Source organism: Nansenia antarctica (assembly GCF_963989245.1).
Source record: "Nansenia antarctica genome assembly, chromosome: 9".
NCBI lineage: Eukaryota > Metazoa > Chordata > Actinopteri > Argentiniformes > Microstomatidae > Nansenia > Nansenia antarctica.
In genome coordinates, this window is record NC_137679.1 from 44,235,279 (window position 1) to 44,257,130 (window position 21,852).

Here is a 21,852-nt window from a genome sequence, read left to right on the forward strand (position 1 = left end):
GAATAGAGGGAAGAGGTGGAGGAAGAGGAGGGATAGAGGGAAGAGGAGGAGGAAGAGGAGGAATAGAGGGAAGAGGAGGGGGAGGAATAGAGGGAAGAGGAGGAGGGGAGGAGGAATAGAGAGATTGAGGAGGAAGAGAAGGAGGGAGAGGAGGAGGGGAGGAGGAATAGAGGGAAGAGGTGGAGGAAGAGGAGGAATAGAGGGAAGAGGTGGAGGAAGAGGAGGGATAGAGGGAAGAGGAGGAGGAAGAGGAGGAATAGAGGGAAGAGGAGGGGGAGGAATAGAGGGAAGAGGAGGAGGGGAGGAGGAATAGAGAGATTGAGGAGGAAGAGAAGGAGGGAGAGGAGGAGGGGAGGAGGAATAGAGGGAAGAGGTGGAGGAGGAATAGAGGGAAGAGGTGGAGGAAGAGGAGGAATAGAGGGAAGAGGTGGAGGAAGAGGAGGGATAGAGGGAAGAGGTGGAGGAAGAGGAGGGATAGAGGGAAGAGGAGGAGGAAGAGGAGGAATAGAGGGAAGAGGAGGAGGAGGAATAGAGGGAAGAGGTGGAGGAGGAATAGAGGGAGGAGGAGGGGAGGAATAGAAGGAATAGAGGGAAGAGGAGGAGGAAGAGGAGGAATAGAGGGAAGAGGTGGAGGAAGAGGAGGAGGAAGAGGAGGAATAGAGGGAAGAGGTGGAGGAGGAATAGAGGGAAGAGGTGGAGGAGGAGAAAAAAAAAAAGTTTTAGTAGAAGGCGATAATAGGGAGAAGGTTTTTCCTTCTATCAGTGGCCCCGGGCCCGAGCTAGAGTACTGATTGATTGATTGATTGAAAACTTTATTAGAAGATTTGCAGAAGTAGGTACATGAAAGTACATATTACATACAAGGTCAACTAAAAGGATAAAAACCCAAGAAAGCCACTGGCTTATTTCAATTGGGGTCCTTGATTTTCAATTCATCGTTACATGTAAGACAGACAGGAAAAGAAAAAAAAACTAGTACTATCTACAAGATAATACAGACAAATAACTATTACTATCTCCAAGATAAAAATACATCCATCAATACTAGATATACAATACAACAAAACATCAGGTATGTACAGCGGGTAGGACAGGTGGGGACATACACCACAGGTGGGGGCGGGGGACAAAACACAAAGTATGTACAGTGGGTAGTTCGGGTCTTTTAATCTGATTTTTGATTTAGAGGGTCCAGTTACGGATTGCAGCCTCCTGTAAATGTTTTTTGAGAGTGGTTTTGAAGGTGGGCAGTGTTTTGCACTCCTTTAAGATTATAGGAAGGGCGTTCCACATTTTTACTGCATAGTTTGCAAACGAGTTTAACCCCTTGTTTGTGGTGCAACGCGGTTGAACGTGGTTCGTGGAGCTTCCTCTGGTGTTGTATGTGTGGACGTTGTTCACTTTTTGGAAGTATGTTGACAGGTACTTGGGTGTCTTTGTGGTGTAGCGTATCTTGAAGACCAGGCCCAGTGCAAGCTGCTGCACTCTGTCAACTACTCGTAGCCAATCAAGGCTCAAAAAATGAGCAGCGGTTAGATGTGTCCTAGGGTTGAGGCCTAGCAGAAGCCTAACCAGTTTATTTTGGGCTGTCTGGAGTCTTGTTTTATGGGCCTTTGTGGTTCTATAGTACCATGATGTTACGGCATAGTCGAGGTGACATTGAATGAGAGCTCCTGATAGGGTCCTCAGTGTGTTTTTACTGACAAGTGAGGATATCCTGTACAAGAATCTAGTTCTATGGTTCACTTTTTTGATTACTTTTGCTGCCATTTTATCTCCGGAAAGATTTGCCTGTAAGATGGAGCCCAGGTATGTAATATCCTCTTTTCTTGTGATATTAATGTTACCCACTTTTATTTTAAAAATTTCAGCCTTTCTGAGTTTAGATGGGGATCCGTATAGGATGGTTTCAGTTTTACCGAGGTGTATTGATACTCTTCCTGCAACGAATAGTGGACTGCTGATTCACATGCTTAGTATTCAAATGTATTGATTGTAAGTCGCTTTGAAATAAGGCCTCTGCTAAATGCCAAAAATGTAAATGTAAATGAATAGAGGGAGGAGGAGGGGGAGGAATAGAAGGAAGAGGAGGGGAGGAGGAATAGAGGGGGGAGGAGGAATAGAGGGAGGAGGAGGGGAGGAGGAATAGAGGGAGGAGGAGGGGAGGAGGAATAGAGGGAGGAGGAGGGGAGGAGGAATAGAGGGAAGAGGAGGGGAGGAGGAATAGAGAGATTGAGGGAGAGGAGGAGGGGAGGAGGAATAGAGGGAGGAGGAGGGGAGGAGGAATAGAGGGGGGAGGAGGAATAGAGGGAGGAGGAGGGGAGGAGGAATAGAGGGAAGAGGAGGGGAGGAGGAATAGAGGGAGGAGGAGGGGAGGAGGAATAGAGGGAAGAGGAGGGGAGGAGGAATAGAGGGAGGAGGAGGGGAGGAGGAATAGAGGGAGGAGGTGGAGGAAGAGGAGGAGGGGGAGGAGGAGGAGCAGGGGAGAGGAGGAGGAAGAGGAGGAGAGGACGATTAGAGGGGAAGGTGGGGAGGAGGACCTGATTGAGAACACCCTGTCTTCAGTGAACCATCTCTGGTGAGGGTGGGTTCATCTCCTCGTACGTTAGCTCTAACCCTCTAACCCTCTAACCCTCTAACCCCGCCCCCTTTCCAAACTCCACCGTCTAACTACCTCTATGTGGTCCAGTGGTCTAGCACCATGGCCTGGGGTGGTCCAGTGGTCTAGCACCATGGCCTGGGGTGGTCCAGTGGTCTGGCACCATGGCCTGTGGTGGTCCAGTGGTCTAGCACCATGGCCTGGGGTGGTCCAGTGGTCTAGTACCATGGCCTGTGGTGGTCCAGTGGTCTAGCACCATGGCCTGGGGTGGTCCAGTGGTCTAGCACCATGGCCTGGGGTGGTCCAGTGGTCTAGCACCATGGCCTGAGGTTGTCCAGTGGTCTAGTACCATGGCCTGGGGTGGTCCAGTGGTCTAGCACCATGGTCTGGGGTGGTCCAGTGGTCTATCACCATGGTCTGGGGTGGTCCAGTGGTCCTGTGTGGTCCAGTGGTCTAGTACCATGGCCTGGGGTGGTCCAGTGGTCTAGTACCATGGCCTGGGGTGGTCCAGTGGTCTGGCACCATGGCCTGGGGTGGTCCAGTGGTCTAGCACCATGGCCTGGGGTGGTCCAGTGGTCTAGCACCATGGCCTGGGGTGGTCCAGTGGTCTAGTACCATGGCCTGAGGTGGTCCAGTGGTCTAGCACCATGGCCTGGGGTGGTCCAGTGGTCTAGCACCATGGCCTGGGGTGGTCCAGTGGTCTAGTACCATGGCCTGGGGTGGTCCAGTGGTCTAGCACCATGGCCTGGGGTGGTCCAGTGGTCTAGCACCATGGCCTGGGGTGGTCCAGTGGTCTGGTACCATGGCCTGTGGTGGTCCAGTGGTCTAGTACCATGGCCTGGGGTGGTCCAGTGGTCTAGCACCATGGCCTGGGGTGGTCCAGTGGTCTAGCACCATGGCCTGTGATGGTCCAGTGGTCTAGTACCATGGCCTGAGGTGGTCCAGTGGTCTAGTACCATGGCCTGAGGTGGTCCAGTGGTCTAGCACCATGGCCTGGGGTGGTCCAGTGGTCTAGTAGCATGGCCTGGGGTGGTCCAGTGGTCTAGTACCATGGCCTGGGGTGGTCCAGTGGTCTAGCACCATGGCCTGGGGTTAGTCCAGTGGTCTAGTACCATGGCCTGGGGTGGTCCAGTGGTCTGGTACCATGGCCTGGAGAGACAGGAAGTGAGGTGGTCCCTCTGAGAGACAGGAAGTGAGAGGCAGGAAGTGAGAGACAGGAAGTGAGAGACAGGAAGTGAGAGACAGGAAGTGAGAGACAGGAAGTGAGAGGCAGGAAGTGAGAGGCAGGAAGTGAGAGGCAGCATAGCAGCATAACTGCCTCCATCAGTCTTGTGGGAGAGCGGGGTCTCGTATCAGTGACCCCCCAGAGGGCTAGAGAGGCTGGAACACACACACACACACACACACACCCTCCAGAGGGCTAGAGGGGCTGGAACACACACACACACACATACATACATACACACACACACACATACACACACACACACACACACACACATACACACACACACACACACAAACGTACACACACACACACACACACCCAAAGGCTAGTGTTTTTTCCTGGCCAGGCTGAAACACAGGAGTGTTAAGTGGTTGTTAACAGCCCCCCCCTCCACTGACCCCCCCGTGCACGCTGAGGAGACCGCGGCGTGGGTTACCAGGGTTACCAGCTGCACGCGCTCAGAGGTGCCCTGCCGCCACACAGCTACAAGCCTGACAGAAGCGCTGAGGTGATATTCAATCAAAACCTGAGACCAGGAGCGACGACTTCCTCTGTGTGGACCAACCACTCTAAATGGACTGACTTATATAGACTGACTTATATAGCTCCTTATTACAAAGCGCTTTACAACGGCCTCTCAGTCACCCATCCACACACACATTCACACACCAATGGCGGCAAGCTGCCATGCAAGGCGCCGACCCGCTCATTGGGAGCAATTTGGGGTTCAGTGTCTTGCCCAAGGACACTTCGTCATGTGGCCAGCCGGGGCTCGAACCGCAGATCTGCCGACCTTGCGATCATTAGATCTAGATCTAGATTAGATCATCAGGCTCTACCTCCTGAGACACAGCCGCCACTCTACGCCACTGGGACCAAGGAGGGGTTTGACTCACCTATCAACAATAACCAATATCGCCACGAAATCATTTGAATCATTCGATTATTGTGGGAAATAATTGCTAAAACAAAAACCAACTGTCAACTGGAGTTTTTACGTTTGGAAAGTTAGGAAAACAAAAATGACACACAGTACCTGGTGACACACAGTGCCTGGTGACAGAGGATTGGGGGGGTGGATGTCTAAATTAAACTCGGGGGGTCTCTAAGATCTCCAGCTACAACAAAGACCCTCGGCAGAAACACAGCTCCTAACACCAGTGATTGACAGGTGAGTCAAACCCCTCCTTTTGTCTGTGTGTGTGTGTGTGTGTGTGTGTGTGAGGGGGGGGGGGGGTACTGAGGACATTTCTATTTGAGGAGTTCCTCTCTTTTAATCCCACAGTGTTTTAGAAACGGGTTCATTTGGGTGAATTATTGAGGACGACTGTGGAAATCTCTGTGACAGCTGTGAAGCTGTGAGACGGTTTAGAGAGTCGTCATTAGGCTGAATAAGACGCTCTCCCTTGTTTCAGACCACGACAGCGACTCTGTTTGGTGACGATAAGGGAGTCTAATTGGTTACAGCTTGTTATAAATAAATAATAACTACTACTTCAAAAGAAAATATATACCGTGTTACGTCAGTAGTTTTACGACAGTTGGGACTTTACGACGTGCCGTATTACGTTTTGTGTTACACACGTTGTTGATTAAATGGAGTACACGTTCCGACTAAGCTCTGAGTTCAGTCTCCATTATTGAACATAACATTGGCGACGAGGATGGCTGATTGTTCTCTACCAACACCCCCTCCTTTCCTAGCAGTCCCGGCAGAACCACCGATTCCGTGGGGCCGCTGGATTTCCTCTTTCGAAACATACATCCTAGCTGCCGGCTTGGAGGATGTATCAGACAAGAGGAAATATGCGCTGTTGCGGCACTGCCTGGGAGCGGAGGGTCAGCGCGTGTTTGAAACTCTCGGCCCTGCGGCGAGATACACAGACGCTGTGGAACTATTGAAGCAACACTTCGCCCCTCCACAAAGCGCTCTTCTCCGCCGCGTCATATTCAGACGAAGACACCAACGAACAGGTGAGACAGTGACACAGTATGTGGCTGATCTGCGGGGTTTGGCGAGCGTATGCAAGTTCGGGACATTACAGAACGAAATGATAAGAGACCAACTCATCTTACACACGAACTGTGACAAGATTAGGGAAAAACTGTTACTGGAAAATGATGAACTTACATTATCAGCAGCTCTGAACATGGCGGCCCAGGTTGAAACAGCTTTAGAATGTGCAGTTAGTTTTTCAGCCTCTCCCAGCTCACCGGCAGAGGGCGCGCACAGCCTACAGGTGCCCCTCCTCCACGTGAGTGCAACCAGCGGCGGGGAGAGCATTTTACTGGCCTCTCGGTCACGCGACCAGCCACACCAGCCGTGTGGGAATTGCGGCTCTTCTGCACACAATTCAAGAGCTCAGACATGCCCAGCCCGTGGTAAAACCTGCTCCAACTGCGGGAGACTAAACCACTTTCACAAGGTCTGCAGGTCTGCCCCAGCTAGAGCTTCCCAGTCACCTACCACAGTCATCCATAATGTCAGCTCAGGACGAGCGCCATTCAAAACATGCTCGTTGATGGTTGGTGATGTCACTCTGCCGCTCCTCCTAGACACTGGAGCCACAGTGTCCCATGTGAACTTGACGACCTATACACAGTTCTTCTCCCATGTGCCCCTGGGGTTGCCCTCCACCACCCTGCGTGGCTATGCCAACTCTAAGATTGACATTGTGGGCTCTTTTCAGCTGCCTGTGAAGTACGGGGAGAGGACACTGCCGGCTTTCAGGTTCAACGTTGCACGCCACGGGACCAACTTGTTAGGCCTCGACCTGTTCAACGCCCTCGGTTTCACCCTGCTAGACACAGCTGGCTCAGAGATTCACACCGTTTCCATCCCCTGGCAGCAACAGTGGCCTGCGCTGTTCAGCGGTGTAGGCTGCCTCGACACTTTTGCCCACCAGCCTCTGTTAGATCCTACAGTGATGCCTGTTATACAGCCCCTCCGCCGCTCCCCCCTGGCTCTCCGCGATGACATCTCCTCTCAACTACAGAGCATGCTCGATAGCGACATCATTGAGCAGGTGAACGCATCGCCTTGGATCTCCAACCTGGTGGTGGCGAAGAAGAAGTCTGGGGGGCTGCGCATCTGCGTGGATCTGAGAGCGGTAAACAAGGCCATCATCCCTGACAAATACCCCCTGCCAACGATAGAGGAGCTCACCGCCCAGTTCTACGGGTCCAGCGTGTTCTCTAAACTGGACCTCCGTCAGGGTTACCTCCAAGTGCCACTACACCCCGAGAGCCGCAACCTCACAGCGTTCATCACTCACAGAGGGGTTTTCCGCTACAAACGCATGGCTTTCGGTTTAAGCTCCGCCCCCAGCTGCTTCCAAAAGATCATGGCCTCCATCTTCGCTGGGATCCCAGGTGTGGCCATCTATCTTGATGACATCGTGGTTCACGGGGCCACCGTCGAGAGCCACGATGAGCGTCTCCACAGTGTGTTCAGTGCATTGGCCAAGCATCACCTCACACTCAATGGTGAGAAGTGTGTATTCGCCGCCCCAGCCATTGACTTTGTGGGGTTCCGCCTCTCAGCTGATGGCACGTACCCGCTGCACTCGAACACCGAGGCCATCCATCATGTCCCGGAGCCCACCACAGCCGCTCAGGTGGCCTCCTTTCTAGGCATGACGGCGTACTACCTCCGTTTCCTGCCACAGTACTCGGCCACAACCACACCACTGCGGAAGCTGTTGAAGCATGACGAGCCCTGGCTCTGGACGTCTGCCTGCTCAGACGCCGTACGCCTCCTGAAGGCCCAACTCACCTCGCCACCGGTCCTGGCGCATTTCGACCTGGCCAGCCCCACTCTTGTCACGTGCCACGCCTCTGCCACAGCCATTGGTGCGGTGATGTCCCAGCTGCAAGGGGGGGTGGAGAGACCGATCGCCTTCGCCTCCCGTGCTCTCAGCCCCACGGAACAGAAGTACTCGGTGGGGGAGCGGGAGGCCCTAGCATGCCTCTGGGCATGTGAGCGCTGGCACATGTACCTCTATGGACGTTTATTCACACTGAGGACAGACCACCAGGCCCTCATCACCCTCCTGGCCACGTCTGGCACCGGTCACAAGCCACTCCGCCTCCACCGCTGGGCCGACCGCCTGCAGCAGTACAACTATCGGCTACAGTTCACGCCAGGACGAGACAACGTGGTAGCCGACTTGCTATCACGCTCAATCCCCAGCCCACCCACAGCCCCAACCTTGACCCCCGGACTGGACCAGGCTGAGCATGACCTCGTCCAGCTCCTCCACACACCCCTTCAGGAGACGGTGTCGCTGAAAGAGCTCCGGGATGCCTCAGCCGATGACCCCACCCTCTCTACACTCTCAACCTACATCACGCAGGGGTGGCCGGCAAGAGTACCTGACGAGCTACTCACTTACTCCAGGATCAGGGAGGAGTTGTCGGTTTGGAATGACACCTGTGTCGCTCGCGGGTTCTGCACTGTGGTCCCAGGTGTCCTTCGGGCGCGTATCCTTGCTATGGCACACGAGGGTCACCTGGGCATAGTCAGGCTCAAACAGCGCTGTCGTGATGTTGTGTGGTGGCCAGGCATCGACAGGGAACTCGAAACCCTGGTCAAGGATTGCACTGCCTGTCTCCTTAGTGGTAAGACCAGGGCTCCAGCCCCACCCCCGCCCATGCAGCCGTTGGACTGGCCATCTCAACCCTGGGAGCACCTGCAACTGGATATCTGCGGCGAGCTGCATGGGGTACCACATCACCAGCGTTTTCTCGTCGTGACCTACGACCTCCACTCTAAGTGGCCAGAGGTGACACCTGTGGGCTCGGTCACAGCAAAGGTGCTGATCGACATTCTCGACGCTCTGTTCGCACGTTGGGGCCTGCCCAAGAGGATCACGACTGACAACGGTCCTCAAATGATTTCCCATGAACTGTCCTCCTATCTAGTGGGTAAAGGGATCCACCACATCCGCACAGCGTTCTACCACCCTGCTGCGAACGGGGGGGTGGAACGGCTGAACCAAACACTGAAAAATGGCATCAGGGCCCACCTGGCACAAGGGTGCACGCTCACCACCAGCCTCCTCCAGACGCTGTTGCATTATCGGGCCACGCGACATGCCACTACAGGAGTCTCCCCAGCCTCCCTCATGCTGGGGCGGGAGCTCCAGCTGCCTCTCGATAGGCTCCGCCCTACACTAGCTCAGCCCCCGGTCCATCCAGTTCAAGCCACAGTCACCAAACACCAGCGCTTGATGAAGGATCGTTTCGACAGGGCCAGACGTGCTAGGCCACCTGTCATTGCTGTGTCGGACTGGGTCAGGATCCGACGACCTCATCGGGACAACAAACTCCAGTCGTTTTGGTCTGACCCTGTCCAGGTCAGCAAGCAGCTTGGCCCGGCCTCGTTTAGGCTCGCCGACGGCACTCGCTGGCATGCTACCCGCCTGCGTAAGGTGCAGCCTCCCCCTGGCCCAGCGCTGGGTGTGGCCTCTTCCACAGTCTTGCCAGCCGCACGGTTGGATGAAGCAGCAACCCCGGCCTACCAGGCTCAGCCCCAAGGCGTGGAGCCGCCACCAGTGGCTGTGGCTGCACCAGAGCCACGTCTGGTTCGAGCACGCAACAGGCCCGAGCACTTGCGTGATTACATGACTGAGTATCACACCTAGGTTGTGTGAGGGGGGGGGAAATGTTACGTCTGTAGTTTTACGACAGTTGGGACTTTACGACGTGCCGTATTACGTTTTGTGTTACACACGTTGTTGATTAAATGGAGTACACGTTCCGACTAAGCTCTGAGTTCAGTCTCCATTATTGAACATAACATACCGTACATGCAATATTTTTTACACAGCACAGCGTTTCTTATAGCGATTGAAGACCAGGCTGTTTTAGCCCTGAAGTTTGAAGTCAGTTCTTAGAGAATAAAAGGTTTGTTTTTGGCGACATATTAAAATATCTCTCAGGTTCAGATTTTTAAGATGCTAGGTCCTAGTTTGGGTACTAAAACATTGATAAGATGTTGACTGTAAGACATTATACATGAGTCAAAACTAATACTACAAAATGTCATATTCATATCAAACGTTTGAGTTGAATAACTGGCATCAGAAAAGCAGCTGAGGAAACTGTCAGTAAAACAAACCGTCCCTCTTCTCTGACCGGCCGCATCAAACTGAGGAGAACCAGCAGGGACAGACTACAGCTCTGCTGCCATCTAGCGGCAAGGACAGGTAAATACACTTACACTACAACTGCTGCCAACTAGTGGTGATGACGGGTAAATACACTTACACTAGTGCTCCGCTGCCATCTAGTGGTGAGGACGGGTACATACACGTACACTACAGCTCTACTGCCATCTAGCGGTGAAAACAGGTAAGTACACTTACACTGCTTGACGTGTTTATTAGGATATTTACCCTCAGTGTCGCTCGCTTGGGCAGCAGCAGTGGGTTCACTCGTGCGTGTGGTGTCATAAACCTGCTGGCATTCCCGCAACCTTAGCCCATGCTGCGTCGACAGATGTTGTAACATGTTGCTGGTGGTTCCACCCTTACTGGAGATGGTAATTTTACACATGTTACAAGAAGAGGTGTTGTCGTTTATCCTGGTGCAATAAAGCCACGCTTTGGAGCGTCTCTTCCTGGACTCCGCCATGACTCCTTTTTGCAAGTTTGCAGAGTTTGGTGTCGTCATCATGACGCACGGGGTTTTTGCAATGCGCATGCGCAATGCATGCCGGCATCGATAAGAGGAATCGATCACCTCGGAGGCATGATACGATTCTGATGCATGCAATCGATTTGCAACCGGTTTTCAACTGGAACCGGTTTTCGATTCCCCACCCCTAATCGGGCAACTAGCTGTCGAAATCGCAGGTTGATTCGGGTCAGATCATTTTAGATGTCCATCCTGCCAGATGCTAATATTAATGCATAGTAACTAGGCATTGATCCAGCACTGAATTGCAGCTCACTGTAAACACAGACAGCATCAGCGACAGGGAGTACCAGACCAAAATGGACTTTGCCTTGAAGCTGGGCTAATTCTACTCTAATTCCTCATTTGAATATCGCTCCTAAAACCTCACGCACGCACGCACGCACGCAGACAGACAGACACCACATTCAAACCTAATAGTAGTAATAACTGCCTTCCATTGTGTGTGATTTTTTGTTTTATGCTCTCTCTCAATTCAAGGAGCTAAAAAACGGAAAAGCCATTTCATTTCAATTTGAAAGTCCCGGAGAGAGTCTGTCTGTCTGTCGGTCGCTCGGAGGAAGAGAAACAGGAGCCGCGTGTGTGTTGGTTATCCCCCGCACCGCTGACTGACTGACTGGCTGACTGACTGACTGACTGACAGACGGACGGGGGGAAATGAGCATTTCCTAACAGATAAACACACTGCAGAGGAGATGGGGGAGGGGGGAGGAGGAGGAGGGGAGAGGAGGGGAGAGGAGGAGGGGAGAGGAGGAGGGGAGGAGGAATAGAGGGAGGAGGGGGGGAGGAATAGAGGGAAGAGGTGGAGGAAGAGGAGGAATAGAGGGAAGAGGTGGAGGAAGAGGAAGAGGAGGAATAGAGGGAAGAGGTGGAGGGGGAGGAATAGAGGGAAGAGGAGGGATAGAGGGAAGAGGTGGAGGAAGAGGAGGAATAGATGGAGGGGAGGAGGAATAGAGGGAGGAGGTGGAGGAAGAGGAGGAGGAATAGAGGGAAGAGGAGGGGAGGAAGAGGAGGAGGAATAGAGGGAAGAGGTGGAGGAAGAGGAGGAATAGAGGGAAGAGGTGGGGGAAGAGGAGGAATAGAGGGAAGAGGTGGAGGAAGAGGAGGAATAGAGGGAAGAGGTGGAGGAAGAGGAGGAGGAAGAGGAGGAGGAATAGAGGGAAGAGGTGGAGGAAGAGGAGGAATAGAGGGAAGAGGTGGAGGAAGAGGAGGAATAGAGGGAAGAGGTGGAGGAAGAGGAGGAATAGAGGGAAGAGGTGGAGGAGGAATAGAGGGAAGAGGAGGAGGAGGAATAGAGGGAAGAGGAGGAGGAGGAATAGAGGGAAGAGGAGGAGGAGGGAAGAGGAAGAGGAAGAGGAGGAATAGAGGGAAGAGGAGGGGAGGGGAGGAAGAGGAGGAATAGAGGGCAAGGAAGGTGGAGGAAGAGGAGGAATAGAGGGAAGAGGAGGAATAGAGGGAGGAGGTGGAGGAAGAGGAGGAGGAAGAGGAGGAATAGAGGGAAGAGGAGGAGGAGGAATAGAGGGAAGAGGAGGAGGAGGAATAGAGGGAAGAGGTGGAGGAAGAGGAGGAGGAAGAGGAGGAATAGAGGGAAGAGGAGGAGGAGGAATAGAGGGAAGAGGAGGAGGAGGAATAGAGGGAAGGTGGGGAGGAGAGGCCTGGGGGAGGAGGACCTGATTGAGAACACCCTCTCTTCAGTGAACCATCTCTGGTGAGGGTGGGTTCATCCCTTCGTACGCTAGCTCTAACCCCGCCCCCTAGCTCTAACCCCGCCCCCGTTCCCAAACTCCTCCCTCTAACTACCTCTATGTGGTCCAGTGGTGGTTCAGTGGTCTAGCACCATGGCCTGGGCTGGTCCAGTGGTTCTGGGTGGTCCAGTGGTCTGGTACCATGGCCTGGGGTGGTCCAGTGGTCTGGTACCATGGTCTGGGGTGGTCCAGTGGTCTAGCACCATGGCCTGGAGAGACAGGAAGTGAGGTGGTCCCTCTGAGAGACAGGAAGTGAGAGACAGGAAGTGAGAGGCAGAATAGCAGCATAACTGCCTCCATCAGTCTTGTGGCAGAGCGGGGTCTCGTATCAGTGACCCTCCAGAGGGCTAGAGGGGCTGGAACACACACACACACACATACACACACACACACATACACACACATACATACACACACACACACATACACAAACGTACACACACACACACACACACACATACACACACACACACAAACGTACACACACACACACACGTACACACACACACCCAAAGGCTAGTGTTTTTTTCCTGGCCAGGCTGAAAAACACGGGAGTGTTAAGTGGTTGTTAACAGCCCCCCCCTCCACTGACCCCCCCGTGCACGCTGAGGAGACCGCGGCGTGGGTTACCAGGGTTACCAGCTGCACGCGCTCAGAGGTGCCCTGCCGCCACACAGCTACGAGGCTGACAGAAGTGCTGAGGTGATATTCAATCAAAACCTGAGACCAGGAGCGACGACTTCCTCTGTGTGGACCAACCACTCTAAATGGTAAATGGACTGACTTATATAGACTGGCTTATATAGACTGACTTATATAGACTGACTTATATATCTCCTTATTCCAAAGCGCTTTACAACGGCCTCTCATTCACCCATTCACACACACATTCACACACCATTGGCGTCCAAGCTGCCATGCAAGGCGCCGGCCCACACATTGGGAGCAATTTGGGGTTCAGTGTCTTGCCCAAGGACACATCGAAATGTGGCCAGCCGGGGCTCGAACCGCAGATCTGCCGACCTTGCGATCATTAGACGCCGGCTCTACCTCCTGAGACACAGCTGCCACTCTACGCCACTGGGACCAACGAAGCTCTCAACAATAATCAATGATGAAATCAATATCGCCACGAAATCATTTGAATCATTCGATTATTGTGGGAAATAATTGCTAAAACAAAAACCGACTTTGTCAACTGGAGTTTTTACGTTTGGAAAGTTAGGAAAACAAAAATCCTGACTTCTGGTGACACACAGTACCTGGTGACAGAGGATTGGGGGGGTGGATGTCTAAATTAAACTCGGGGGTCTCTAAGATCTCCAGCTACAACAAAGACCCTCGGCAGAAACACAGCTCCTAACACCAGTGATTGACAGGTGAGTCAAACCCCTCCTTTTGTCTGTGTGTGTGTGTGTGTGGGGGGGGGGGGTACTGAGGACATTTCTATTTGAGGAGTTCCTCTCTTTTAATCCCACAGTGTTTTAGAAACGGGTTCATTTGGGTGAATTATTGAGGACGACTGTGGAAATCTCTGTGACAGCTGTGAAGCTGTGAGACGGTTTAGGGAGTCGTCATTAGGCTGAATAAGACGCTCTCCCTTGTTTCAGACCACGACAGCGACTCTGTTTGGTGACGATAAGGGAGTCTAATTGGTTACAGCTTGTTATAAATAAATAATAACTACTACTTCAAAAGAAAATATATACCGTACATGCAATATTTTTACCCAGCACAGTGTTTCTTATAGCGATTGAAGACCAGGCTGTTTTAGCCCTGAAGTTTGAAGTCAGTTCTTAGAGAATAAAAGGTTTGTTTTGTTTTTGGCGACATATTCAAATATCTCTCAGGTTCAGATTTTTAAGATGCTAGGTCCTAGTTTGGGTACTAAAACATTGATAAGATGTTGACTGTAAGACATTATACACGAGTCAAAACTAATACTACAAAATGTCATATTCCTATCAAACGTTTGAGTTGAATAACTGGCATCAGAAAAGCAGCTGAGGAAACAGTCAGTAAAACAAACCGTCCCTCTTCTCTGACCGGCCGCATCAAACTGAGGAGAACCAGCAGGGACAGACTACAGCTCTGCTGCCATCTAGCGGCAAGGACAGGTAAATACACTTACACTACAACTGCTGCCAACTAGTGGTGATGACGGGTAAATACACTTACACTACAACTGCTGCCAACTAGTGGTGATGACGGGTAAATACACTTACACTACAACTGCTGCCAACTAGTGGTGATGACGGGTAAATACACTTACACTACAACTGCTGCCAACTAGTGGTGATGACGGGTAAATACACTTACACTACTGCTCCGCTGCCATCTAGTGGTGAGGACGGGTACATACACGTACACTACAGCTCTACTGCCATCTAGCGGTGAAGACAGGTAAGTACACTTACACTGCTTGTTTCTAAAGCTCTCACTTGCACAGCACAAGAATATGTTCAGACCTTTTGCTAGCATATCAGCCCAATAGAGCTCTCAGGTCTTCTGCTAGCATATCAGCCCAATAGAGCTCTCAGGTCTTCTGCTAGTATATCAGCTCAATAGAGCTCTCAGGTCTTCTGCTAGCATATCAGCCCAATAGAGCTCTCAGGTATTCTGCTAGCATATCAGCCCAATAGAGCTCTCAGGTCTTCTGCTAGCATATCAGCCCAATAGAGCTCTCAGGTCTTCTGCTAGCATATCAGCCCAATAGAGCTCTCAGGTCTTCTGCTAGCATATCAGCCCAATAGAGCTCTCAGGTCTTCTGCTAGCATATCAGCCCAATAGAGCTCTCAGGTCTTCTGACGCTGGTTTTCTCTGTGTACCACATGGACAAAAGAAGAGATTTGGTGAGGCTGCATTCTCATTTTATGCTCCAGATTGTGGATGCACTGTTAACATTAGGGATGCAACCTCAGCACATATTATGTTCAAGTCAAGACTAAAAACCCATCTTTTTAATATTGCCTTTAAATGACTAAATGTTTAAATGATGATTATATAATGATTGGAGCACTTTGAGCTGCAATGTTTGCAGGAAAAGCGCTACACAAATAAAGGTTATTATTATTATGATTACTATTATTACTATTACTATTATTATTATGATTATTATGATTATGATTATTATGATTCTTCTTCTTATTATTATTATTATTATTATTACAGCTCTGCTGCCACCTAGTGGCCAGGACGGGTACATACACTTACAGAAGTTCCCAGGCAGCTGGATGCCGTGCCTGGTCAGAGAGCACCAGCCCACGGGGAAGATGTCCCGGGCGTGGAAGGGGCACCAGTAGTCGAAGGCGCCCCGCCAGCCGTCAAACATGACGAAGATCTCTTGACCCCTGACCTCTCCGATGGTCGCCGGGCAGATCAGGTACGGGTTCTTCTTGTCCACCGCCTCCAGCTTCATACCGGGGCGGAACAGGTTCTGAGAGGGCTTGGACGGCTCCTACACACACACACACACACACACACACACACACACACACACACACACACACACACACATTAACATACACACACACACACACACACACACAGTTATACACACACATACACACACACACACACACACACACACACACACAGATATATACACACACACACACACACACACACCAAAGGTGTAAAAACCAAAGGTGATGCAGCATTCCAACCCGTGGCTCCCAGGCTCTGTAATGCTCTTCCCTTGGATCTTAGATCAGCGGTCTGGGTCGAGGCTTTTAAACAACAGCTCTAGACTGTCCTGTATAGACAGGCTTTTGGCTAACCCCAAAAGAAGCCTGTCTGTCTGTGTCCTGTTATTACCGGTATTAGTTGTACACTTGTTATTTGTTTCTTGTTTTTATTTTCACTTGTTTACCTATTTATTTTAACCTGCTATTACTTTTGCTTTTTATTAAGTATGTTTTTATATGTAAAGTACTTTGTGACCCCTGGTCTGGGATAGGTGCTATAGAAATACACTTTACTTACTTACTTACTTATACACACAGACACACACACACACACACACACACACGTATGTATATCGATATATATGCATATATTATTATATATACGGTATATATATATATATATCACGTTATATATGTATGTATATATATACAGTATGTGTGAGTGTGTGTGTGTGTGTGTGTGTGTGTGTGCGTGCGTGCGTGCGTGCGTGTGTGTGTGTGTGTACCTTCTTAAAGGCGGAGGCGGGGGCCATCTCAGCTCCACTCAGCGTCCTCAGCAGGAACATGGGCCAGGAGGACGCGTTCATCCTGAACCCTGCAGGTCAACAAAACAGACACATGAGGCTAACCCTAATCCTAACCCTAACCCTAGACCCAGCTCTAACCCCAGACTAAGCCCCTCCCCCTAGACTAAGCCCCTCCCCCTCACTAAGCCCCTCCCCCTCCCTCACCCCAGACTAAGCCCCTCCCCCTCCCTCCCTCACCCTAGACTAAGCCCCTCCCTCCCCTCCCCCCTCCTCCCCTCCCTCCCTCACCCAGCGGAGGCTGCAGCATGTCGCCCGTCCTCTCGCAGGTTCCTATTGGCTGGATGTCGTGGGCGTCGACCAGCCTCCAGAAGTCGTTGGTGTTGTCGCTGCCGTCCAGCCGGAGGCGGAGCCTCGTGCCCGTCAGACCCATCACCGTGGCGATGCACACCGACGTGGAGTTCCGCGGGTCGCACGCCTCAAGCTTCATACCCGCCTTGAAGTCGTTGGTGGGCGGGACCCTGGACTAGAGACAGGAAGGACACACGGGTCAATCAGACCCTGGACTAGAGACAGGAAGGACACACGGGTCAATCAGACCCTGGACTAGAGACAGGAAGGACACACGGGTCAGTCAGACCCTGGACTAGAGACAGGAAGGACACATGGGTCAGTCAGACCCTGGACTAGAGACAGGAAGGACACACGGGTCAATCAGACCCTGGACTAGAGACAGGAAGGACACACGGGTCAATCAGACCCTGGACTAGGGACACGGAGGCACAGGGTCAGTCACACAAGGCCAGTTTATTAGTACACATTTCATACAACAGGGGCAATTCAAAGTGCTTTACATACAGCATTAAAAAATACAGAAAAAGACCACCAGTCAGGTGGTCAGGTGGTCAGGTGGTCATGTGATCAGTAGTCTCTACCTGTCTGAAGCAGCTGGGTGAGGCGGCGATGGAGTTGGTCTCCTTCAGGTAGTCCTCCCATCTGAAGGCCTCTGGACACACACACACACACACACACGCACACACACACACACACACACACACACACACACACACACACACACACACACACACACACACACACACAACATTACTACCATGTTACTACCACCTGAAGGGCTCTGGACACACAGTAGTATTGTAAACATCAGTAGGTCAGAGGTTATAGAGTGATCACATTAACCAGGGATGAGCAGCCATCATAGTATTGTCATTACCAACATGTTGTTGAACAATGCAAACAGTTATGAATAAGTATTTCAGAACAGAGGTGGCAATAGTCTCCTAAACCGCATGCATTACAATGAGCCTGTCCTCCGATTCCTACCTCCCCTAGCCTCCCCCTGGCCCCCACAGCCTCCCCCAGCTCCCACAGCCTCCCCCAGCTCCCCCACCCTCCCCAGCCTCCCCAGCCTCCCCCAGCCTCCCCCTATCCCAGTAGCTCAGGGCCGTACCGTTAGGTTTGTCCAGGGGGGGGCTCATGGTGCCACTGCTGAGTCCAGCTCTGTCTCTCTTCTCTTCTGTTCTCTCTCTCTTCTCTTCTGTTCTCTCTCTCTTCTCTTCTGTTCTCTCTCTCTTCTCTTCTGTTCTCTCTCTCTTCTCTTCTGTTCTCTCTCTCTTCTCTTCTTTATGGTCTGTGAGGAAACAACGTCTCACACATTCTTACATTTTTACATTTTGGGCATTTAGCAGACGCCTCATTCCAAAGCGACTTACAATCAATACATTCGACTAAGCAAGGGAATCATCAATCCACCAGTCGTAGCAGGAAGAGTAATCTAGCTCAGGCCAGGGGCCATTGGCAGTTTTTATTTATTTATATATAGACACTAGAGAAACAGAGAAACAGTACAAGGGGACCAGTAGAAGTCATAGGGGACACAGTAAAGGGGAAAAGCGGGTGTCTCAGGAGACGCAGTGCTGGGGGGTAGTAGATGTCTCAGGAGACACAGTACAGGGGGTAGTAGATGTCTCAGGAGACACAGTGTTGGGGGGTAGTAGATGTCTCAGGAGACACAGTGCTGGGGGGTAGTAGATGTCTCAGGAGACACAGTGCTGGGGGGTAGTAGATGTCTCAGGAGACACAGTGCTGGGGGGTAGTAGATGTCTCAGGCGACGCAGTGCTGGGGGGTAGTAGATGTCTCAGGAGGGACAGTACAGGGGGGTAGTAGATGTCTCAGGAGACGCAGTGCTGGGGGGTAGTAGATGTCTCAGGAGACACAGTGCTGGGGGGTAGTAGATGTCTCAGGAGGGACAGTACAGGGGGGTAGTAGATGTCTCAGGAGATGCAGTGCTGGGGGGTAGTAGATGTCTCAGGAGACACAGTTCTGGGGGGTAGTAGATGTCTCAGGAGGGACAGTACAGGGGGGTAGTAGATGTCTCAGGAGACGCAGTGCTGGGGGGTAGTAGATGTCTCAGGAGACACAGTGCTGGGGGGTAGTAGATGTCTCAGGAGACACAGTGCTGGGGGGTAGTAGATGTCTCAGGAGACACAGTGCTGGGGGTAGTAGATGTCTCAGGAGGAGCAGTTAAGGTGTAACCTGAAGAGATGGGTCTTCACACATCAATGTCTTACACTTCAGCGGGTGAACATCAACAACACATCTCTCAACTGAAGTAGTATCATCGTTTATATTACTTAACCCTTGTTTTACTATGTTACTTGACTGAGAACATTGACATGAAATGTTCTCTTTTGTTGTAATGACCTAGGCAGGGAGAGGAGAGGAGAGGAGAGGAGAGGAGAGGTGAGAGGAGAGGAGAGGAGAGGAGAGGAGAGGGGAGTAGAGGAGAGGAGAGGAGAGGAGAGGAGAGGAGAGGAGAGGAGGGGAGGGGAGGGGAGAGGAGGGGAGAGGAGAGGAGAGGAGAGGAGGGGAGAGGAGAGGAGAGGAGAGGAGAGGAGAGGAGAGGAGAGGAGAGGAGAGGAGGGGAGAGGAGAGCCCTACCTCTCTGGAGGGTCCTGCCCATGCCGGCCTGTGATTGGCTGCCTGGCCAGGTGAGGCGACCTCCTCAGACCCACGAGGCGTCCGCTACACACACACTGCTGCTGCGCTCCTATTGGTCAGAAGAGAGAGACGCTGTAGAGACGGACAGAGGCAGGCCAGGGGAGGCTGGGGGAGGTCAGGGGAGGCCAGGGGAGGCCAGGGGAGGCTGGGGGAGGTCAGGGGAGGCCAGGGGAGGCTGGGGGAGGTCAGGGGAGGCTGGGGGAGGCTGTGGGAGGACATGGGAGGCTGGAGGAGGTCAGAGGAGGCTGGGGGAGGTCAGGGGAGGTCAGGGGAGGCTGGGGGAGGTCAGGGGAGGCCAGGGGAGGCTGGGGGAGGTCAGGGGAGGCTGGGGGAGGTCAGGGGAGGTCAGGGGAGGCTGGGGGAGGTCAGGGAAGGCCAGGGGAGGCTGGGGGAGGTCAGGGGAGGCTGGGGGAGGTCAGGGGAGGCCAGGGGAGGCTGGGGGAGGTCAGGGGAGGCTGGGGGAGGTCAGGGAAGGCCAGGGGAGGCTGGGGGAGGTCAGGGGAGGCTGGGGGAGGTCAGGGGAGGCTGGGGGAGGTCAGGGAAGGCCAGGGGAGGCTGGGGGAGGTCAGGGGAGGCTGGGGGAGGTCAGGGGAGGCCAGGGGAGGCTGGGGGAGGTCAGGGGAGGCTGGGGGAGGTCAGGGAAGGCCAGGGGAGGCTGGGGGAGGTCAGGGGAGGCTGGGGGAGGTCAGGGAAGGCCAGGGGAGGCTGGGGGAGGTCAGGGGAGGCTGGGGGAGGTCAGGGAAGGCCAGGGGAGGCTGGGGGAGGTCAGGGGAGGCTGGGGGAGGTCAGGGAAGGCCAGGGGAGGCTGGGGGAGGTGGAAATCGGAGGACGGGTTCATTGTTATGCACGGAACGGAACGGACGATTGGTATCAAGAACCTCTGATTTCTACCTCCCCCAGCCTCCCCTGACCTCCCCTGAGAGGACCCAGGATAGGGGGGGGGGGGGGGGGGGGGAGGGAGAGGTGAGACAGTGATTTAATCAGGGCCGCTGGCGTAAACAGTCTAGTCTACCCCTCCAACAACCACCCGCCTGTTGACAAAACGTGTGTGTGGGGTGGGGGGGGGGGCTGTTTGACAGACAGACAGACAGACTGACTGGCAGGCAGGCATACAGGCTAACAGAGAGACAGACAGACAGACAGGTAAGGCAGACAGACAGACAGGTAGGGCAGACAGACAGACAGGTAGGGCAGACAGACAGACAGACAGGTAGGGCAGACAGGGAGGACAGACAGACAGGACAGACATACAGACAGACAGGTAGGACAGACAGACAGACAGACAGGACAGACAGGACAGACAGACAGACAGGACAGACAGACAGACAGGTAGGACAGACAGACAGACAGGACAGACAGACAGGACAGACAGGACAGACAGACAGGTAGGACAGACAGACAGACAGACAGGACAGACAGACAGACAGGACAGACAGACAGACAGGACAGACAGAGAGACAGACAGACAGGTAGGACAGACAGACAGACAGGTCAGACAGGTAGGACAGACAGACAGACAGACAGACAGACAGACAGGTAGGACAGACAGACAGACAGGACAGACAGACAGACAGACAGACAGGTAGGACAGACAGACAGACAGGACAGACAGACAGGACAGACAGGACAGACAGACAGACAAACAGACAGGTAGTACAGACAGACAGGTAGGACAGACAGACAGACAGGTAGGGCAGACAGACAGACAGACAGACAGGTAGGGCAGACAGACAGACAGGTAGGGCAGACAGACAGACAGACAGACAGACAGGTAGGGCAGACAGACAGACAGACAGACAGGTAGGACAGACAGACAGACAGGTAGGGCAGACAGACAGACAGACAGACAGACAGGTAGGACAGACAGACAGACAGGTAGGGCAGACAGACAGACAGACAGACAGGTAGGGCAGACAGGGAGGACAGACAGACAGGACAGACATACAGACAGACAGGTAGGACAGACAGACAGACAGACAGACAGGACAGACAGACAGACAGGACAGACAGACAGACAGGTAGGACAGACAGACAGACAGGACAGACAGACAGACAGGACAGACAGGACAGACAGACAGGTAGGACAGACAGACAGACAGGACAGACAGACAGACAGACAGGACAGACAGACAGACAGGACAGACAGAGAGACAGACAGACAGGTAGGACAGACAGACAGACAGGTCAGACAGGTAGGACAGACAGACAGACAGACAGACAGACAGGTAGGACAGACAGACAGACAGGACAGACAGACAGACAGACAGGTAGGACAGACAGACAGACAGGACAGACAGACAGGACAGACAGACAGACAGGACAGACAGACAGACAGACAGACAGGTAGTACAG

The 21,852-nt window shown here is 52.8% G+C and overlaps 1 protein-coding gene across 1 annotated transcript in view; it reads right to left on the minus strand.

Annotated features, from left to right (window-relative positions):
- Window positions 1–17,485, minus strand: part of scml2 (Scm polycomb group protein like 2) — a gene marked incomplete at its 3' end in the record, with an annotated part of 54,575 nt that extends 37,090 nt beyond the window's left edge. The window contains exons 1-4 of the mRNA XM_080539819.1: window positions 17,417–17,485; window positions 16,773–17,007; window positions 16,464–16,552; window positions 15,485–15,728 (exon numbers count right to left, since the gene is read on the minus strand). Coding sequence (XP_080395945.1) covers window positions 15,485–15,728; window positions 16,464–16,552; window positions 16,773–16,971 — 532 coding nt within the window. The 5' untranslated portion in view covers window positions 16,972–17,007; window positions 17,417–17,485. The remainder of the gene's footprint in view (window positions 1–15,484; window positions 15,729–16,463; window positions 16,553–16,772; window positions 17,008–17,416) is intronic.
- Window positions 17,486–21,852: the final 4,367 nt, after the last annotated feature.